This window comes from Taudactylus pleione, unplaced genomic scaffold (assembly GCF_031769625.1).
Source record: "Taudactylus pleione unplaced genomic scaffold, aTauple2 ptg000430l, whole genome shotgun sequence".
In the NCBI taxonomy this organism is placed as follows: Eukaryota; Metazoa; Chordata; class Amphibia; order Anura; family Myobatrachidae; genus Taudactylus; species Taudactylus pleione.
The window spans coordinates 1,268,651-1,288,766 of record NW_028284832.1 but is presented as its reverse complement, the minus strand read 5'-3'; the positions used below and the strand labels follow the sequence as shown (position 1 = coordinate 1,288,766).

The 20,116-nt window shown below is 46.5% G+C and overlaps 1 protein-coding gene and 3 non-coding genes across 4 annotated transcripts; all 4 read left to right on the top strand.

Annotated features, from left to right (window-relative positions):
* The first annotated feature begins 3,053 nt into the window (after positions 1-3,053).
* On the top strand, positions 3,054-8,098 carry RPL13 (ribosomal protein L13). The gene is made up of 6 exons (XM_088447359.1): positions 3,054-3,132; positions 3,594-3,710; positions 4,125-4,266; positions 4,620-4,793; positions 5,141-5,197; positions 7,896-8,098. The coding sequence occupies exons 2-6, from the start codon at positions 3,607-3,609 to the stop codon at positions 8,052-8,054; spliced, it is 636 nt and encodes a 211-aa protein (XP_088303485.1). The 5' UTR covers positions 3,054-3,132; positions 3,594-3,606; the 3' UTR covers positions 8,055-8,098.
* On the top strand, positions 3,792-3,875 carry LOC148506061 (small nucleolar RNA MBII-202). Its single transcript, XR_015869823.1, has one exon. It is a non-coding gene; the product is annotated as a small nucleolar RNA MBII-202 (small nucleolar RNA).
* Positions 4,464-4,540, top strand: LOC148506060 (small nucleolar RNA MBII-202). Its single transcript, XR_015869822.1, has one exon. It is a non-coding gene; the product is annotated as a small nucleolar RNA MBII-202 (small nucleolar RNA).
* LOC148506059 (small nucleolar RNA MBII-202) lies at positions 4,987-5,075 on the top strand. Its single transcript, XR_015869821.1, has one exon. It is a non-coding gene; the product is annotated as a small nucleolar RNA MBII-202 (small nucleolar RNA).
* Positions 8,099-20,116: the final 12,018 nt, after the last annotated feature.

The following is a 20,116-nucleotide window of genomic DNA, read 5'->3' as shown; positions in this document are numbered from 1 at the left end:
AGAAAAACCCATTCACAACAGTTGGCCAAATCAAGAACACTCTACAGGAGGTAGATGTATATGTGTCAAAGTCAACAATCAAGAGAAAACTTCACAAGAGTGAATATAGAGGGTTCACCACAAGATGCAAACCATTGGTGAGCCACAAAAACAGGAAGACCAGATTAGAGTTTGCCAAACAACATCTAAAAAAGCCATTACAGTTCTGGAACAACATCCTATAGACAGATGAGACAAAGATCAACTTGTACCAGAGTGATGGGAAGAGAAGAGAAGGAAAGGAACTGCTCATGATCCAAAACATACCACCTCATCAGTGAAGCATGGCGGTGGTAGTGTCATGGTGTGGGCATGTATGGCTGCCAATGGAACTGGTTCCCTTGTATTTATTGATGATGTGACTGCTGACAAAAGCAGCAGAATGAATTCTGAAGTGTTTCGGGCAATATTATATGCTCATATTCAGTCAAATACTTCAGAACTCATTGGACGGCGCTTCACAGTGCAGATGGACAATGACCCGAAGCATACTGCATAAGCAACCAAGGAGTTTTTTAAGGCTAAAAAGTGGAATATTATGCAATGGCCAAGTCAATCCCCTGACCTGAATCCGATTGAGCATGCATTTCACTTGATGAAGACAAAACTGAAGGGAAAATGCCCCAAGAACAAGCAGGAACTGAAGACATTTGCAGTAGAGGCCTGGCAGAGCATCACCAGGGATGAAACCCAGCGTCTGGTGATGTCTATGCGTTCCAGACTTCAGACTGTAATTGCCTGCAAAGGATTTGCAACAAAGTATTAAAAAGTGAAAGTTAGATTTAGGATTGTTTAGTTTGTCCCATTACTTTTGGCCCCTTAAAAAGTGGGAGGCACATATAGAAACCGTTGAAATTCCTACACCGTTCACCTGATTTGGATGTAATTACCCTCAAATTAAATCTGAAAGTCTGCAGTTAAAGCACATCTTGTTTGTTTCATTTCAAAGCCATTGTGGTGGTGAATAGAGGCCAAAATCTGAAAATTCTGTCAATGTCCCAATATTTATGGACCTGACTGTATATATATATATTATCAGTACCAACTAGCGGCACTCAGCGTCTTCATGGAAAGGTAGCGCAGTGAGGAGATCCTTGTGGATACCTCAGCCGCAGGGTAAAAGTATCACTTTTCCAAAAAGCTGACTCTGCAAAAAGAGCAGCTTTTCGGAAGTGATACTATTGTTAGAGATGCATAATGAGTGTCTACAAAAGATTTTTTAAACTTGCAGCGAGTTTAAAACATAATTATCACTAGTGATGATAATTATATCACAATGAATAGGCCCCTTGGTGTGACCGCCCTTTGCCTTCAAAACAGCATCAATTCTTCTAGGTACACTTGCACACAGTCTTTGAAAGAACTCGGCAGGGAGGTTCTTCCAAACATCTTGGAGAACCAACCACAGATCTTATGTGGATGTAGTCTTGCTCAAATTCTTCTGTCTCTCCATGTAATCCCAGACAGATTCGATTATGGTGAGATCAGGGCTCTCTGGGGTCCATATCATCACTTCCAGGACTCCTAGTTCTTTTTTTACACTGAAGATAGTTCTTAATGACATTGGCTGTATGTTTGGGGTCGTTGTCCTGCAGAAGAATAAATTTGGAGCTAATCAGACGCCTCCCTGATGGTATTGCATGATGGATAATTACCTGCCTGTATTTCTCAGCATTGAGGCCACCATTAATCCTGACCAAATCCCCAATTCCATTTGCTGAAATGCAGCCCCAAGGAACCTCCAGTATGCTTCACTGTTGCCTGCAGACACTCATTATTGTACCGCTCTGCAGCCCTTTGTGGAACAAACTGCCTTCTGTTACAGCCAAATATTAAAATGTTGACTCATCAGTCCAGAGCATCTGCTGCCATTTTTCTGCACCGCAGTTCGTAGGTTTTCGCGCATAGTTGAGTCGCTTGGCCTGGTTTCCACAGCAAAGGTATGGCTTTTTGGCCATAATAGATAGGTGTACCTGGGTCCCACTGGTTTCTGCCAGTTCCAAGCTGATGGCACTGCTGGACTTCTTCTGATTTTGAAAGGAAGCAAGCATAATGTGCCTTTCATCTCATGCACTACGTTTCCATGGCTGACCACTGCGTCTATAGACCTCAACGTTGCCCATTTCTTTGTGCTTTTTCAAAAGAGCTGAACGGCACATCTTGATTCCCCAGTCTGCTTTGAAATCTTTGCCTGGGAGAGACCTTGCTGATGCAGTATAACTACCTTGTGTCTTGTTGCTGTGCTCAGTCTTGTCATGGTGTATGTCCTGTGACATAAAACTGTATTCCACAACCTCACCTTTATAGTAGTTTGGCTGTTCCTCACCCAGTTTTAAGCCTCCTATACAGCTGTTTCTGTTTCAGTTAATAACTGTGTTGCAACCTACATATGAAAATAATGATCATTATCACCGGTTTGGTGTGAGTATGGAGTTCTTTGGCTATTTAAACACTTTGCGTCCTTGGACCCTCGGTGACATAGCTATACAGAAAGCTGCTAGGTCTGACATAAAAGCTTACAGTCTAATAATCACGGCTATAGACACATCTATTTTTCAATGTCAAAGCGTGATCCAACATTAAAGGAGAGTAACTATGATTATAATAATTTATTATTAATAATAATAATACACCACAAATATGGCCTAATGATAAACACTATAAAATAGTAGGACTATGTCAAATGCTGACCTGGGCAATTGAGCATCAGGACCGTAGAACCAATGCTGTGAATATGTTATGGTTAGGCACTTCTTTGCTACCCCCTAGACAGCAGCAACGCTGCCAAAATGGTTCCTGTGCAAATTAAATATCTCTTGAATCTGTGCTGTTATACATGTGACCAGGCAGAGTATTTTCTTTTATGACTGACTTCGCCTCCTGTAAATAAATGAAGCATACACAGTACAACACCGCCATCTTTGATATGGGCACCACTCATCACGCTGCTATTCCTGGCGGAAGTGAAACCCTTATTCTCAATCTCCCCATTGGCTGCTGGCATGTCTCGCTGTCGATTGGCTTGAGCGGCTCATATCCCATAATGCACCGGTGGCCGTCTTTCTTTCTATTCGGCCATTTTCCCCTGTGGAGGTATGTCTGTGGCACTCGCGAGCAGGGTCGGTTCTATCCGGTGCCATCCTCACCCACCCGGTGCCCGGTCTGGACCGGGGAGGGCTGGGGTATGCTCCCCGGCGCACGGGCGTATCTTTTGTGGGACTATGCGGCGCAGGTTTACCGGGTTCCCCTGGTTATCTTCTGTGCCAGGGGCCCGGTGCTGGGGAGTGTAATGTGCGGCACACCGGCTGGGGGCACAGCGCCGGGTAAGGTCTGCGGTGCTGCAGGGGGATAGCTGCCTCTGCCTAATGTCGGGCACTGGACAGGGGGCCCTGATAGCTATGTGTGCGTATAATGATAATACGTTATATACTTTGTATGTAATATACATATGTATGTGTGTGTATATATTGTGTGTGTGTGTGTGTGTTAGATTTATGCCGCTGGTGTCTCCTTGAGGTCTTCCATGTGTTTTTTTTTTTTTTTTTGCTCTGCAGGGAATAAGCAGCCATGGCCCCCAGCAGGAATGGCATGATCCTGAAGCCACACTTTCACAAGGACTGGCAGAGACGAGTGGCCACTTGGTTCAACCAGCCCGCCAGGAAGATCCGCCGGTGAGTTAAATGCCGCAGATTAGGCCAGCGCAGCAGATCGGTCATTTATATTACTGCATACATGCTGCCTGCGGTCAGGTGATGACAATTTCTCCGGAATCTCTGCATGTTCTGTGATGATCTCCGTTTGAACCCTTTTTCAGCTGATGACTGTAGAATGTGTTGCAGCAAGGGACAGACAACCTGTGAACCCCCATCTGCTGTGTAACTACACCTCCCAGCATGCTCTGCTACAGTGTTGGCATTCCTGTTTGCAAAACTGGCATGCTGGGAGGTGTAGTTCCACAGCTGCTGGAGTGTCACAAGTTGCCTATGTCTACCAGTGTTTTTATCTCGTAATCATTGCTTTAATTTGTCTTGTGATCTTGCAGTACCTCTACTCCACACTGACTTTGTATAATGTTTCCCATGTAGGCGCAAGGCACGGCAAGCCAAAGCCCGTTTGATAGCTCCAAGACCTGTTTCGGGTCCAGTCAGGCCGGTGGTGAGGTGTCCAACCATCAGATATCACACAAAGCTACGAGCTGGTAGAGGCTTCAGCTTGGAGGAGCTTAAGGTGAGTATCTCAAAGGGACTAAGTAGCATTAATACAGGCTATAAGACCCTAAGGGCTCCTGTGATATTATAGAAAACCTAATATGGACCATAGATCTTTGTAATCTTGCCTGGTGCTTGTCTGTACTTTTTATCAGTTGGTCCTGCAGCAGTGTGGCATAGTCTCTAGACCCCTCTGCGCCATTTCTGTCAGCCGCGTGATGACTCACTCCGGAATCTCTGCATTTCCGTGATGATTACCTTGAACCCCTTATTCTGATGGCTGATTGTTCCTCTTTAATGACTCGTTTGCTACCTACAGTGTTTTGTGGGCTTTTTTTTTTTTTTAATTACGTTTATTTTTCCCTTGTAAAGGCTGCTGGCATAAACAAGAAGGTCGCCCGCACAATTGGCATATCCGTGGATCACCGTCGCCGCAACAAATCTACAGAATCCCTGCAGACCAACGTGCAGAGGCTGAAGGAATACCGCTCCAAACTGATCATCTTCCCACGCAAACCCTCTGCTCCTAAGAAGGGAGATGCCTCTGTAAGTCATATACTGGTATCGGTCCGCTTACCCCGGTTTATGTTGTTGTGTATGCATGCAGGCTGTGTTGGCATCCACCGCTCAAAACTGCTGGTGCTGATTCACGTGGTGCCTCTTCTACTGGTTGAGTTGGGTAGTTTCCTCCTTACATGAGGCTCATGGATGCCTGCATACAAGGTGTTGCACAGTCAGATGATGACAATTTCTCCGGAATCTCTGTATCCCTGTGATGAATTGAGTTTGAACCCTTTTCCAGCTGATGACTGTAGACTAAAGCTCTGTATATGTTTTGAAAGCAAACAGATCTGTCTTAACCATATTTCCTTTTTTAAACCCTTATTTTTTAGGCGGAAGAGTTAAAGATGGCCACACAGCTGACCGGCCCCATCATGCCAATCCGCAACGTAAGTTTGGTCAATGAAACTGGCAATTTCTATAACTTTCTATGCATATTCTGTCAGTGTGTCTTTGGTCAAACACCCCAGTAATACTTTCCAGCTGCTTTCCTCAGGTGCCATTTTATAATAGGCAGGTGAAATCTTGAGTTTTCTTAATGTTTGAACATTCACTAAACCAGTTGTATGCAACATGTAAAACTACACTGACCAGTCGCAGTTTTGCCTTTAGGGCATGCTTGTAGCAGGGCACTCTGGGATGTGTAGTTCCACAGCGACCACCACATGTAGCCTACAGCTGCACTACTCTACTCCCTTGTACGTTAACGTGACCAATCGCCAGAGCGCTCTTCAGTTCTGTAGCACACCGAGGTCATGCTACTTTCAGCAGGAAGCTTAGCTAAGCTTGGACAGAAAATCTAATGTTGGACTCCATAGACAATATATCCTACTTTGGGTCTTCAGACATTGTGCTCGATGGCATTGATTTTATTGGGAGCAATGCAGTTCACACATCGGCTGCGCTTATGGTCGCCCCTATTTCATAGTTAGCTTGGAAGTCTCACTCACCCCTGCAGAAATGTTTGTATTTTTTAAAAACTTCTGTTCTTCATAGATCAGCACTGGCAATCTAGTATGCTTGTCCTTATATTGACGCGTCCTCATACACCTGTAAATTTAGCGCCGTATGGCGTGACTAAGAATCACTGACACTGGAGGTGATTCTCCATATTTTTTTTTTCCTGAATTTTGCACCTTTCTTGCATTGTAGTCACACACACATGCACTTATAGTGCCCTAGGTACTTAGGATTAGTATTTTTGTCACGTATGAATTGGTAAAAAAAAGTTGCAGATAAAGCACAAAGATGGCTCCTATTGGGTCTCTGTCATTCACCTTCTTTCCCCAAATTAGCGAATGAGTCGCACACAAGCTACAGAATTATCTGCATCAGTATTCGGGATAACCATGCCTTGTGCTTTTGTTGCATTAGTGATGTAAAACGCATCATTTGTGAAAGTATCTGGTGGGATGCGCCAAACGGGGCTAGGTAAGAAATGAGGATGGTTTTATGTGGACACATCTGTAGGTGACATCTGTGGCCAGAATACTTGGGCCTGTATTCAATTTGAGGCGAGCCGCGATACTTTTTCGCCTACGTCACTTGTTTTGCAGGCGGAAAAGTATCGCGTGTATCACTGTATTCAATTTAGAAGTAGGTGAAAACTGGACCCGGTGACACTTAAAGTGGAAAGTACTGTCAGATTTGGGGAAATCGGCCTGACACCCCCCAAAAGATGCTCTGACATGGGGGTTCCCTATGGTAACCCCCGATTTGGCTTGCTGAAGGTATTTGGTGTTTTTAAATGGGCTCAATAGCTGCTAAATAGTGCTTTTGTATAAGTGGTGAAGAATAGTATTCTGGAGGGTTTTTTGCAGAAAATAACTTATCCCAGCAAATTTGGAGTACTTGAAAATGGGGATCAGCATATTTTAAAGTTAACTTGAAAAATCCACCTTCCGCAAGCACCTGCAATGAAAAAATACACCTGGGGCATACTTGGGGACCCCCCCAGAGTCAAGTTCGCTACTTTTTAATCTTTGGCCCCCAACTTTTTATTTTTGCCCCCAAAATAAAAGTGGTTTTTGGGGTGTACTTGTGTTTTTTGTGTTTAAATTTTGACAGTTTACCTTTTGGGGGACTGTCTGAAAGCTGCACAGGGGTTCCCGCAACATTGCACCCCAAAACCCCAATTCTGCACTTTTTTCTGCCAGGTATTCATAGGTGAAACTTTTTCGCCTATTACATTGCATTTACTTTCCGCCTAGGTGGAAAGTCTTCCAAATTGAATACGGAGTAAAATCAAAACAGGTGAAAATGATGTCATCAGCGAAAAGTTTTTGCCAAAAACACGCAAAAAGCTCTTCGCTCCAAATTGAATATGGACCTTTAGTTTGTGTTCCATTAGGTACTGAAGGGGAAGATTTGTTCACCTGTGATTCTACCCACAATGTTGGGATTCCTGACCCTTCAGCCCTACCCGGCATAATCTGCTTTAGCTATTACGAACACTGCATCAGATCAGTTTAATTGAAAGTAAATCTAAATGTGAACTAGTTGTGATTAAACCTCAGTAAGGGAGGGATAAGTGCTTACACTATACTGGCGTCAGTTCTGCTTCCTATTGCTAACAGAATTTACCTGTTCTGCTTTGAAGATATATCCAATATTAAAAGACTTAAGTGGTAGATTTACTAAAGCTTCTAAAACAAACAGGAGGTGTTTCCCATAGAATCGGATTAGTTGCTATCATCTAGAATGCAACTGAGAAATGATGGACAGAACCACTTCATTTTTAAAATACTTTTAGTATATCTACTGCTCAGAGCAGAGGTTCCCAACCTCTGCCATTACAGTCCAGATTTTAAGGATAACCTCAGTCAGCATTTGCATGGCTATCTCTAGTACAAACTCCCTGCCCTACTGACCACCACACATGGTGTATTAGATGGGGTTCCAAACTTCCCTCTGTATTGTGTGCTGTAATTGTTAGCTCACCTGACAAGCCAGGTGGTTTTGAATTGCAATGGGGCACCCTTTTTGTTATGTCAAATTTACTTTATGAAAAATGTGCATTCTACTTGTAGAGGACATATGTATCCATAGCTTGTTACCTGGACCCATCCAACATTTTGTTTCTCTTAGGTCTACAAGAAAGAGAAGGCAAGAGTCATCTCTGAGGACGAGAAGAACTTCAAAGCCTTTGCCAGTCTGCGTATGGCACGGGCCAACGCAAGGCTCTTCGGCATCCGTGCCAAGAGAGCAAAGGAAGCTGCAGAACAGGATGTGGAGAAGAAAAAGTAACACTTTCCTTTGAACTGTTAATAAAAAAAATGTTCTGTACTGTCCCGCGTGAGTGTTTTTATAACAAAGGATGTACTGAGAGCACTGTACCATCCTGCACTAGTGGTACTGCTGCCAGCTGTTCACACTGCATTCACTCCCAGGGTGAGGAGCATGATGCAATATAGCCAAATACTGCCAGACAAGTGACATGTAAGGATATTTGGTACTAGCTATAACTTGTGCCTTAATAATTTGGCCATAGAAACATCTATGCTAACTCATGTTTGGCTGCAGATGTTATACTTATTGTGGGGAGGTGTGGGTGAGGCTACAGTCGCAGCCCAGTTACTATAGATGCCAGTCCTAAGCCAGTGAAGACAAAGGATTTGGTGTTTTGGGATGTAGTTTACTGCCGCACGGAATGCTGGCAGTCTACATCCCGGCGCTGGAATCCTGACCTGCAGCCAAAAATCCAGTGCCGTATTCCTGTCATCGGTTCAGACACCAGAGTCCTGACAGCCTAACACCCCCCCCCCCCCCCCCCCCCCCTCCCTCCTCCGGGTCAGGCTGTAGACAGGGGGGGGGTTAGGGTGCAGGAAGGAGAGTGTTATGAGAAGGAGGGCTACTATACTTACTGAGCCCCTGTCGGGATTCTCGGCGTTGGGATACTGCTGGCAGTCTTTTGACGGTCGGCATACCAACTGCCTGGTCTCCCATATCCAACCTGGTGCTTCACCGGTTAGAGATCCCTTTATCTGATTTCAACCTTCATGCCCCAACACTGCTGCTTTTACTACAGATGTGTTAACAGCTGTTTTGTTCAAGAAATTCTTTGCCCGCTCATAATGGCACAAGTGACATGCGGTGATGGTTCACTTTGGTAAGAGGTGTAGGAGGGCACATGCAAGCCAATGACCTGCTTTATATACAGGGGAATTCCTGCAAATATGTAAACTGATAGCGCAACTTCACAATTTATTTTCTTTAATACATAGTAGATTTAAAGTGCTGGGCTTGCAGTAAAGCCCAGAATCTGCTGCCATCTGCAAATGTGCAGTGAGCATGGGTTGTTCTATAAAGGGATTATTTTCCATAGGAGATGATGGGTAATGACAAAAAAATATATATTTTTTGCCATAATTATCCTTTTGATGAACACTCATTTTGTCTTTGTTCGCTTAGAACTTGACTAAGTAACATGCAAACTGATACCAAATTGTTGTGCATCCAATTGACTTGCTGGAAAAGTTGGTCAGTCTTGTGCACGCTGATGGCATAAGCCAGTGGTACTCAAACTGTCCTCAGGGCCCCACACAGGTCACCCAGCAGGTACACAGGTGTAGTCATTACTCACTGACATTTTAAATGATTCACAGGTTGCGCTAATTATTTCACTTGTGATTCTGTGAGGAGACATGGAAAACATGCACTGTTTGTGGTCCTGAGAACAGTGGGAACCTGTGGTGTAAGCCAACCACAAATGTGTTTTGTGGCTGAATAGAACTTTGAACGTCCAGGTCTGCAGAATGCGGCTTTTCCAAGTGTATTCAATTTACAGCAGCGAATTGCACTGAAGGGACCTGTCTATAGCAGAAGTTCCCAAACTCTACCATTACAGTCCAGGTTTTATGGATATCCATGCCTGAGTACCTCAGTCAATTTGATTTAAACATTTGGACTCCAGTGTGGATAGCCTTAAAACCTGGACTGTAATGGCAGATTTTGGGAACCTCTGGCCTTCTATCCTCCTCGTTGGAATATTATGTTATGTAAAGAATAGTGTCCAAGGAAATTACTTTTCTTTGTGCTATATCCCACCAAGCAGTGATGTACAATCCAGTACCGATTATTTGGATTGTACATCACTGCTTTAGATCAAATCGTGAAGAACTGAAGTGATTTCTGGTTGAGGTTCTACTTATAAGAAAACCGGCAACTCCATGTGACTGTAATGTCAGTATTGGCAGTGCTTTCTATTCCCTCCCTTGTTTACAGCAATGAAAAGTGGTACTCCCATTCCTAAACCTGCAGTTACCCAAAAATAGTTATTTTAAGGTGTCTATTCAATTAGGGGTGAGTTGGGTCCTGTGAGAAGTATTCACAGCAAATTTACATTTGCGAGTCTCTTACTAAATTGTTGTATTTTTGATTGCCCCGCTCCATGCAATTCTGCCAGGTTGCTTTTTGTAGAGAATTGCGTGACCTTGCAGCGAATCGCCATTCTCAATTGAATCCTGCATTTGTCGGGTGCGCGCAGTTTTATGATGCAAGTTCATTTCCCCAAAATTGCATAATTGAATTGACACCTTTAATTTGATTTTCAATGCTGATGATCTGCTGCAGATAGTACATCGCTAATCTGACACATTCTTTATCGCCTAATGGCTGAATTTTGGAACAGATTGCTGGATGTCTTTTGTAGTGATTAGGAAAATGCCTTGTGATGGTGCTTGTGTAATCTCACCGGAGTTCACATGATAGAGGACTATGGTTTAGTTGTATTTTCAGGAGAAGGTACATAAAAGTGAAGTTCACATAGGATACTGGTGCTGCCTCGGGACACACTGTAAGCGTTTATGGTTTCTGTCTTATAGAATCCCAAGCAAAATAACGAGAACCACCTGTGGATCTTTTAAAATGTGTCAGTCCGTACTGAATATACCTGTGCTCCAGCAAGGAGATACAGAAAACATGCACTGTCCCGAGGACTGGATTTGACAAGCACCACATTACAGTGGTAAAATCTATATACCAAGTGTAGGGTGAATTTGATCAGATAAAACCCATTTTGTGATCGGGAATGTTGTGCATTGAGCAGCACTTGCCCCACAGGGCTCTTCCTATCATGGGGTTATACTATACTGGAAATACATTACCACAGTGATCGCTCAGGTGCTCTTCTCCTTCATCCACCAGGGGACACTGGAGCCTCAGTACAATGGGGTATAGGAGTGTGTTAACCGGGAGCTGGCACCTTTAAATAAAAAACTACTGGTAGCTAGCTCCTCCCCCTCTATACCCCCCCAGGTCAGTCTAAAAAATGTGCGCTGGGAGCTGGACGTAAGCCTCCTTAGGGCTCCGGAAATATACTCAACAGCACTTGAGGACAGACAGGCAGCCTACTGCCCCTGCCTGTCTGCGCCGAGGGAGCTGCCAGGGAGATCCTCACCGCTGCTGCATGCGGTTTGCGCTGAGGTCTCTTGCTACAGAGACCTCAGTCTCTAGGGTACCCAAAGACGCGCTGCATACAGTGCACGTCACGGGACCCAGTAGCATATGCCCGCCGCCGGCAGCACAGGCAGGGCTAAGGTTAGTGTTCCCTGGTTAGCAGAGGAGCCAGGACATGTATTTAGGCGGGCATTCACAGTGCGCTCCGCTAGCGCTGAGAGCGCCATAGCGGGGGGAGGGGGCGGAGCCTAAGTTTCCATTCTGCTCTTGCCTCCCAGCAGCCTCAGCGCTTCCAGAAGGACGCTGGTGGCCATTTTACACGCAGTACAGGTTGGAGAGAGCTGTGCAGGAGTCAGGCTAGTACTCTGTGTATCAGCAATTGCATTTGTTATTCTTGTTATCAGCACTATTCGGTTAGCGCTGCAAGCATTATAGTTTATCTCCCTCTGTGTCCCTTTCAGGTCTGTGTGGTGTGATTGAAAAATCTGTTATTGCATTACTGTCATTTTCTCTGTGTGTGTGGGTGTGGTGTCTGTAACAGATATGTCTACCAAGGGGTCTAAAGCTGCACAGAAGTCTTTTTCATGCAAGACTTGTGGTGAAAAATTCACACAGGGACAATCTAATGCTTCCTTACTGTGTGATAAATGTGTGTCTTTACCTCAGGATACTGATCTTGTAGTCCAGCCTAGGTGGTCTGAACAATTGACTGCAGTTATATCAAATCTTTCATCAGAGCTGGAATCAGCTCGTAAGGACAGGGAGAGGCTGAGACAAACAGCAGCTGAAACAGATTGGGCTCGCTCTCTGGCCAGATCTGTTGAGGGACTTACAAAAGCAATGTCCCAGGCCCCACCTGCTTCTTCTTCTCCTGCTCAAGTCCTTAGTAAGAGATTGATTCATAATCCCTTACACTGGGATGAGTCAGATGAGGAGTTGCAGGACACTGAAGAGTGCGATGTTCGGGAAGAGGAAACTTACATTCCTGAAGCCCCTGAACCTGCATCTCCTGGGGTGGATGCTTTAATTTCAGCAATACGCCAGGTGTTGCATGTAGAGGATTTAGAGGTTACTGAAAAACCATCTATTTTTGGTAAAAGATTTAAACAGTCTGTTACCTTTCCAGCATCAGAAGAGCTGGATGAGATTCTTTTTTCCGCATGGAAACACCCAGACAAAAAATTTCAAATTTCTAAGAAATATCTGTCTTATTACCCTTTCCCACCTGACAGTAGGAGATTGTGAAACTCCTCCAGCAGTGGACCCGTCAGTAGCCCGTCTTACCAAGAAAACGGTGCTTCTGGTGCCTGGTGCGGTTTCCCTAAAGGAAACCTCGGATAGGAAGATGGAACACACATTGAAATTCTTGTATACAGTTGCAGGGGTTTTGATGCGTCCAGCACTAGTTAGTTGTTGGGTGAATAAGGCCATTGAAGCCTGGGCGCTGGAGCTGGCTGAGGGGATTAAGACAGGTACGCAAAATGACGACTTAATTCAGTTAGCCGAACAGATCGCAGAGTCGGCTGCTTTCCTCGGAGAAGCGTCTAAGGACATTTGTAATCTATCCGCCAGATCTTCAGCATTAGCTATATCTGCTAGAAGGGCTCTGTGGCTGCGTCAATGGCAGGCAGATGCAGAGTCCAAGAGAGCGGTAGAGGCCCTTCCCTTTACTGGGGAGGTACTTTTCGGATCGGAATTAGATAAGTGGATCTCACAAGCTACAGGTGGGAAATCCACTTACCTACCATCTGCAGATCCTACTAGAAGATCTTTGGCAGGTCCCTCCTTTCGTGCCTCTGGAAGATTTAAAGGGCGTTCCAGAGGAGGTCCGGCCTTCTCCAGAGGCCGAGGTAGAGCTTCAGCATCAGCCGCCTCCAACACTCAGCAGGACAAGGCAGCTGCCAAGCCTGCCGCATTTGGGGGATCCCAGGGTTGGGACGCGCCTTTTACGTTTCAAGGACATTTGGATCCAGTCTTGCCAGGACGCCTGGGTCAGGGACATCATTATTCACGGCCTGAAATTGGACTTCAGGGCCCATCCTCCTCGTTTTTTCAAAACCGGTTTACCTCTGGTTGCAGAAAAACGAGAAGAAATTCTAGGGGCAATACAAAAACTGTTATTGTCCCAGGTAATAGTGAATGTTCCAACCCATCAGAGAGGTCAAGGGTTTTATTCCAGCCTGTTTGTGGTGCCCAAGCCGGACGGCTCCATGAGACCCATACTCAATCTCAAGGATTTAAACCCTCATCTTCGAGTTTTCAAATTCAAGATCGAATCTCTCCAATCCGTTATAGCGGATCTCGACAGGAACGAGTTTCTGGTGTCCTTAGACGTAAAGGACGCTTATCTCCACATCCCCATCTTGCCCCCCTATCAGGCCTTTCTTCGATTTGCGGTCCTAGAGTCGCATTTTCAATTCCAGGCCCTACCTTTCGGACTTTCGTCAGCTCCAAGAGTCTTCACAAAAGTTATGGCGGCAATGATGGCCCTACTGCATGGTCAGGGGGTCGTCATTGTTCCATACTTAGACGATCTATTTGATAAAGGCCTCTTCGGAAGCTCGGCTGTTAAGGGACATTCACTTAACTCAGCATCCTCCTGCAACACGGTTGGATACTAAATTTCAAAAAGTCCTCCCTGATCCCTACACAGCGTTTACTATTCCTGGGAATGATACTGGACACAGTGCAGCAAAGAGTTTTCCTGCCTCAAGACAAAGCTGCCTCCATTCAGCATATGGTGAGCCTGGTCTTACAACATCGCCGAGTGTCTGTGCATCTCCGTATCCGCCTTCTGGGGAAGATGGTTTCGGCCTTCAAGGCGATTCAGTATGCAAGATTTCATGCCCGTCCTTTTCAACTGGATCTCCTCTCCCAGTGGTCAGGATCCCACCTTTTTCTCCATCAGAGAGTTCTCCTGGCGCCTCAGACTCGAACATCTCTCATTTGGTGGCTGAACCTTTCCCACCTGCTGGCGGGGAAAAGGTTTGCAGTGTGGGATTAGACCCTCCTCACCACGGACGCAAGTCTGAGGGGCTGGGGAGCAGTGACTCTGGGAAAGCATTTTCAGGGGCACTGGACGCAGCAGGAAGCCAGATTGCCCATAAATATCCTAGAGTTGAGAGCGGTATTTTATGCTCTCCAGCTGGAGCATCCGCTGCTGGAGGGGCAGGCAATCAGAGTCCAGTCGGACAACGCCACTGCAGTGGCGTATATAAACAGGCAGGGCGGCACAAAAAGCAGAGCCGCCATGAGGGAGGTAACCAGGATTCTGCTTTGGGCAGAGGAATTCGCAGTAGCGATTTCTGCGATCTTCATCCCAGGAGTAGAAAACTGGGAGGCTGACTACCTCAGCTTTCAAACAACCACAGGGTCCTATTACGGCGCATTCTACGCGCTCGGTAGGTCCTTCATGGGCGGCTGCTCGCGGGGTTTCCTTAAACCAGCTTTGTAGAGCAGCCACTTGGTCAGGCACGCATACCTTCCTACGATTCTACCGTTTTGATACTTTTGCGGCCTCCGCTTCAGAGTTTGGCCCTCGGGCACAGTTGTTTTTAGACTGACCTGGGGGGGGGGGGGGGGGGGGGAGGGAGGAGAGCTAGCTACCAGTAGTTTTTTATTTAAAGGAGCCAGCTCCCGGTTAACACACTCCGATACCCCATTGTACTGAGGCTCCAGTGTCCCCTGTGGAATCGGAGAAAGGGATTTATCGGTAAGTACCAAAATCCTATTTTTCCAGATCAGGAAATTATAATTTAATCCAGAGGTTCACAAATGCAGCCATGACAGTCCAGGATTTAAGGGTATCCATGCTTGAGCACATGTGACAAATCAAATTGACTGAGGTGCTAATTAACTGTCTTGGCTCAAGCATGGATAACCTTAAAACCTGGACTGTAATGTCTGAGTTTGTGAACCTCTGCTTTAACCAAACTGCTGAAGTGCTGGTGCTTAAGTGTTTATCTACAGTTTATGGCTGCCTAAATGAACTGGTTTTCAATATGCATGAGCAAGGTCTGTATTCTGATGGTATCCTTTCCCAGTCCCACAGCATGGAAAAATCTCCCATCCCTTTTACTGGATAGGATGGGGTTAAAAAAAATAAAAAATTGGATATAGGAGAGAATGTTTTGGGTAAAGGGGTTATGGGTACCATGGTCATTTACAGCTGGTCATAAAGTGTGACTGAGAGCAGAATTTAGTTTTTTTTTAATAATTTAAATATACTTCCCCTCTGCTCATAGTTTTTGCTGCTAAGAGCTCCCAGGATGCACTGATCCATCCTCCCTATACCCCAAGCCAGAGGCACCTCAGTTTTAGTTGGTGCCCGGCCGGAATCGGGTCACTTAATACAGGAGGGCTGCTTAGCACCCCAAAGCTATGATTTTATTCATTTTTTGGAATTATCTTCAGAGCGCGCATCGGCAGATTATCCATAGGACGTCTGCGCTGCCGCTCCATCACCCCGTTGGCGCCAGTACTGATCTGGGGATCTCGGCGGGCCCCCGGGGTTTGAGCTAGCCAGGCCCTGTGGGAGAGCTCAGGGACTGCAGCCGGATGCACGGGGACAGGTAAGGCATTGCAGATCTTCCAGGACAGCGTATGTAGTATACAGCGCTATAGCCAGCTCAGACACTGAGTGTGGGCAGTTTATTGTAGTGCCAAATTACAGTATATTTTCTGCATAGTATGTGACTTATGCTAGCGCTGACTGTCTCTCTCTTTTCCCCTGCTGTAAGTTTATATCTATCCCTTGCTAACTGCCCTAATACAGGTGTAGTTAGGGTGGTTCTTGAAAGTCACATATATATATTTTGATAATATTTTGAAGTCTGTCACATACGGTTGTGTGCTGCACGGTGCCATATTTTATTTGGACCAGTGAGTTGCATACATTGAAAGTGGGTCCCTGCAGCTAATCCTAGCGTCAGTCAGGGCCTGTGTAGCGCTGATATTTACATAGATATCTATGTATTGAAATATATTGTTAGTCAGAAATGTCTGACCAGGATATTGAGTGCAATGCTACACCCAATCTGCTATCCTGCAGGGTATTTGCTGTAGGGGTATGTAAGGAGGATTTGACTTTGGGATGGGTTGTGTGTGAGGTGCTATCAATTACCAGGCCCCTCAAACCTTCCAACAATAGGACAGGATCCCCCTTGGGCGTCCTTTTCTCAAGTCCTGGCCTCCATTGCGGGTCGCCTGGCGGTCCCGGATGTTTTTCCCCATATGGGGTTACCTCAACAGACCATCCAGCAATTTTTGCAGTCTACCCCTGTATCACAGACTCACGCCCTACCATGTAATACCTCAGTACATGCAATCCCCTCTGGTACCACAGCAGTCGGTCATTCCATTTCAGGGATTACCACAAGCTATACAACCACCAGGGCCGAAACTAGGATATCTGTCACCTGGTGCAAGGCAGCAATTTTGCGCCCCCTCCCTTCCTGTACCTGAAGTTTGTCCTTGCTCGTCCATGCGGATGGCTGGCATAAACCCCCTGGCAATGAGCATAAACTCCCCTGGCCAGTAAGGACCTCTAGCATTTGTCTCCTCTTTGGCGGCGGCCATTTTTGGATGGCCGTTTTCTGAGTCTGCAACCCCCAAGCCACCTTGAGTCAGCTTTTTTCACCCCCTGCAATCTGGCACCCGATGCACGTGCACCTCTAGCCCCCCCCTAGTTGCGGCCCTGCAACCACCCTGGGTGGATGTTTTCTCTAATTCAGTACAAAGCTTGGCAGCTTTCTCTGCGGCCTTTCAGACCATGTTGCAGAGTGAAAGGCCTAAGAAGGCATCTAAGCGCCCTGTGGTGTCATCCCAGTCTACACAGCTGTCAGATATGTCATCAGGGGACTTATAGCCCCCATACACCTACACGATTTCTGGACGATTACACGATTTTCAAGCAATCATAAGATGGATCTTGTGAAAATCGTGTCTTTTTTTAGTAACTTACGATCCAATGAGTGCTCCCGCTGTTCGTACAATCGTGTCTTCTGATCATATGTGCAGCAAATCTTGCCCGCCGTATCCGTACGAGGAGTGTGCCGTTTATTTTGTTAATGCGATCCATCGTGTGGCATTTCAAGTCATTTCAATGACTGTTTCCCTGATGAGCCTGTGAGATAAAGGATCGATCTTACGACTGATCCTGTGCTAGAAAAACAACAAACATGCTGCAGGGACTGCCAGGGAGCTCCGGGAGAATCGTAGGGATAAGATTGTTGACTCATTGGCGAAATCTAAGTCTGCGTTCTGCCATCAGCATCTGCGCCCTCAAAGTCTATGACCTCTTCCTTCAGTCCTTTTGCTCCCAGGGAAAGCCCAAAGGTAAGTCTATCCATAGGCAGTCAGCTGCCAAGTCGAACACCAAGCCTAAGAAACAGGCCTGGAGCGGCAAACGCCCTACTTCCAAACCAGAGGATAAACAGTCTGCCTGATGCGACGGGCCTTCCTCTGGGGGATCCCAGTGTGGGAGGCAGACTTCTTCAGTTCGCCCAGCGCTGGTGTCACACCACCAAGGATACTTGGGTAAAAGAAGTGGTCTCTCAGGGGAATGCGCTCTCATTCCGTCGAAGGCCTCCCCACCAGTTTTTCTGCATAAGCCCTCCTTCGGACGAGGATAAGGCCTTGCAGCTGCATATAGTCCTTGCTGAAAGCAGGGGTAATTGTACCAGTTCCCCTATCTCAACGAGGGACTGGTTATTACTCTACTCTTGTTTCTGGTACAGAAGCCGAATGGGTCCCATCGGCCTATCCTTAACTTCAAATCTCTGAACAAGTTCCTCAGGGTGCCCAGGTTGAGGATGGACACCTTACGATCCATCATACTGGCTATGGAGCCTGGGGATTACATGGTGTCTTCTCACCAGCGTTATCTGCAGTTTGCTATTCTGCAATAACACTTCCAGTCTTGGGTGCTGCCCTTTGGCCTATCCATGGCTTCAAGGGTCTTTACCAAAGTTATGGCTCTCAGGGCAGCCCATCTGCAGAGTCAGGGTATCCGGCTCCTGCCATATCTGGATGACCTCCTCTTGTTGACGGGTTCTCCAGAGGTACTTCATCACCACCTATGACTGACTATTGCTTGTCTACAAGCGCACGGGTGGTTGATCAATTGGAAGTCCTCACAATTCCCTCACAGAGGATGGTTCATTCGGGAGCCCTTTTGGGATTTCATCTGCAAAGGATCTTCCTAACTCCAGACAAGATCTGGTGCGGGTTCGCAGATGCCTCAGCAGTCGCCGAGTGTCTGTCCACTCGACAATACAGGTTCTAGGATCCATGGTGTCCACATTTGACATGGTGGAATATGCTCAGTTCCAGTCAAGGCCCCTGCGGGGGCCAATTCTCTCCAGGTGGAACAGATTACCCCATCGGATCATGGCTCAGACGATGGTACTCTCTCTGGAAGTGCGCCTGTCTCTGTCTTGGTGGCTACTGACATCTCATATAACCAAGGGTCGCCCCTTTTGGATCCCGAACTGGGTTCTTCTAACAATGGATGCCAGTTTCCGGTGCTGGGGCGCAGTGACCTGTCTGCACTAATTTCAGGGCCGTTGGACAGCAGTCGAAGCAATCCTTCCAATCAACATATTGGAACTTTGGGCCGTGTACAGGGCCCTCATTATGGCAAAACACATTCTTCACAGAAAAGCTGTGCAGGTTCAGTCTGACAACGCCACCACAGTGGCTTACATCAACCATCAGAGAGTGTCACGACTCTAGGAAAATTGGCCTCCTGTGATGGAGCAGGCTTAACAGACTGGGATACCGGCAGTACGAACAGAGGAGGTCTGAGATAAGTAGTCATCATAGGACGACACAGAGCCAGGAAAGTAGGCCACAGGAACAATGAGGGTGGACTGTGTTGAAGTAGGAACTGGATACAGGGTGGCCAGGATAAAGTATGGAGCTTTATTGCATTATATAACAGCAGGAGACTTAGGTTCAGATGTCGGAACTTGAACTCAGAGGTGAAAAGCAGGAGTCCGTAGTCAGAAGAACTGAGGAATATGCTGTACTGTAGACACTGAAGTCTTCAAGTAGAAACACTGGGTGAGCCCCGGTAGCAGAGGCAGAGTCCTTACTGAGTAGACACAGTAAATAAATAGTTCTTTAAACAAGAAATACGGAGCTATGCTCAGTTGAACAATGGCTTGGAAGCTTGCTTAGTAGTACTGAACTGGGTTCAGACAAACGACAGCAAAGGTTCACTTAGGTCAGGAACAAACGTAGATCCAACAGGAGCCAAAAGGAAACCTTAGGAGACGTTGCAGAGACACTGACAGAATGTCCAGGAAGGGTTTATATACCCAGTGCCTGCTGCTGATTGGTCAATACTCCCAAGGACTGAATAGGATTGGTAGATGCAGTACCAGGTGATCAATCCTAGATGGCTGCGCCCATGGCCCGGAGAACCCAGCGTGGATATTGTGGAGCAGGGTCATGCAGGTAAGTGGTAAAGAAACTAATGCTGATAACAGAGCTGAGCGCTAACTTCCTTGGCAGCGCTAGAGTGAACCATACGGCAGACTCCGTTTACAGGTGCGGTGAGAGTGTGCAAGCAGGACCGTGCGCCGGAACCTGATGGGCTGATGCGTGGCTATCTGGGGTCTCTGCTGCAATCTGGCAGCCCGACTCCTGACAGGGAGGCACTCGAAGTCTGGCAGCAATGACAGAAGTGTCCCGCATTCTGACATGGGCAAATTGTCACCTCCTGGCAGTGTTCATTCCGGGAGTTCTCAGTTGGGAAGCGGGCTTCCTCAGCCATCACTACGTGCATCCAGGGGAATAGTCTCTTCACCAAGAGGTGTTTCAACTCCTAGTGGACAAATGGGGCCTCCCAGAGGTGGACCTCATGGCCTCCCGACACAATCACAAGTTACCAGTGTACGGGTCCAGAA

What these genes read in the sequence shown, in the direction of transcription:
- RPL13 (XM_088447359.1), top strand. Translation starts at nt 3,607, where the DNA reads ATGGCCCCCAGCAGGAATGGCATGATCCTGAAGCCACACTTTCACAAG. An exon ending in CCCGCCAGGAAGATCCGCCG is followed by an intron (nt 3,711 to 4,124) that starts GTGAGTTAAATG and finishes TTTCCCATGTAG; the next exon opens with GCGCAAGGCACGGCAAGCCA. An exon ending in TCAGCTTGGAGGAGCTTAAG is followed by an intron (nt 4,267 to 4,619) that starts GTGAGTATCTCA and finishes TCCCTTGTAAAG; the next exon opens with GCTGCTGGCATAAACAAGAA.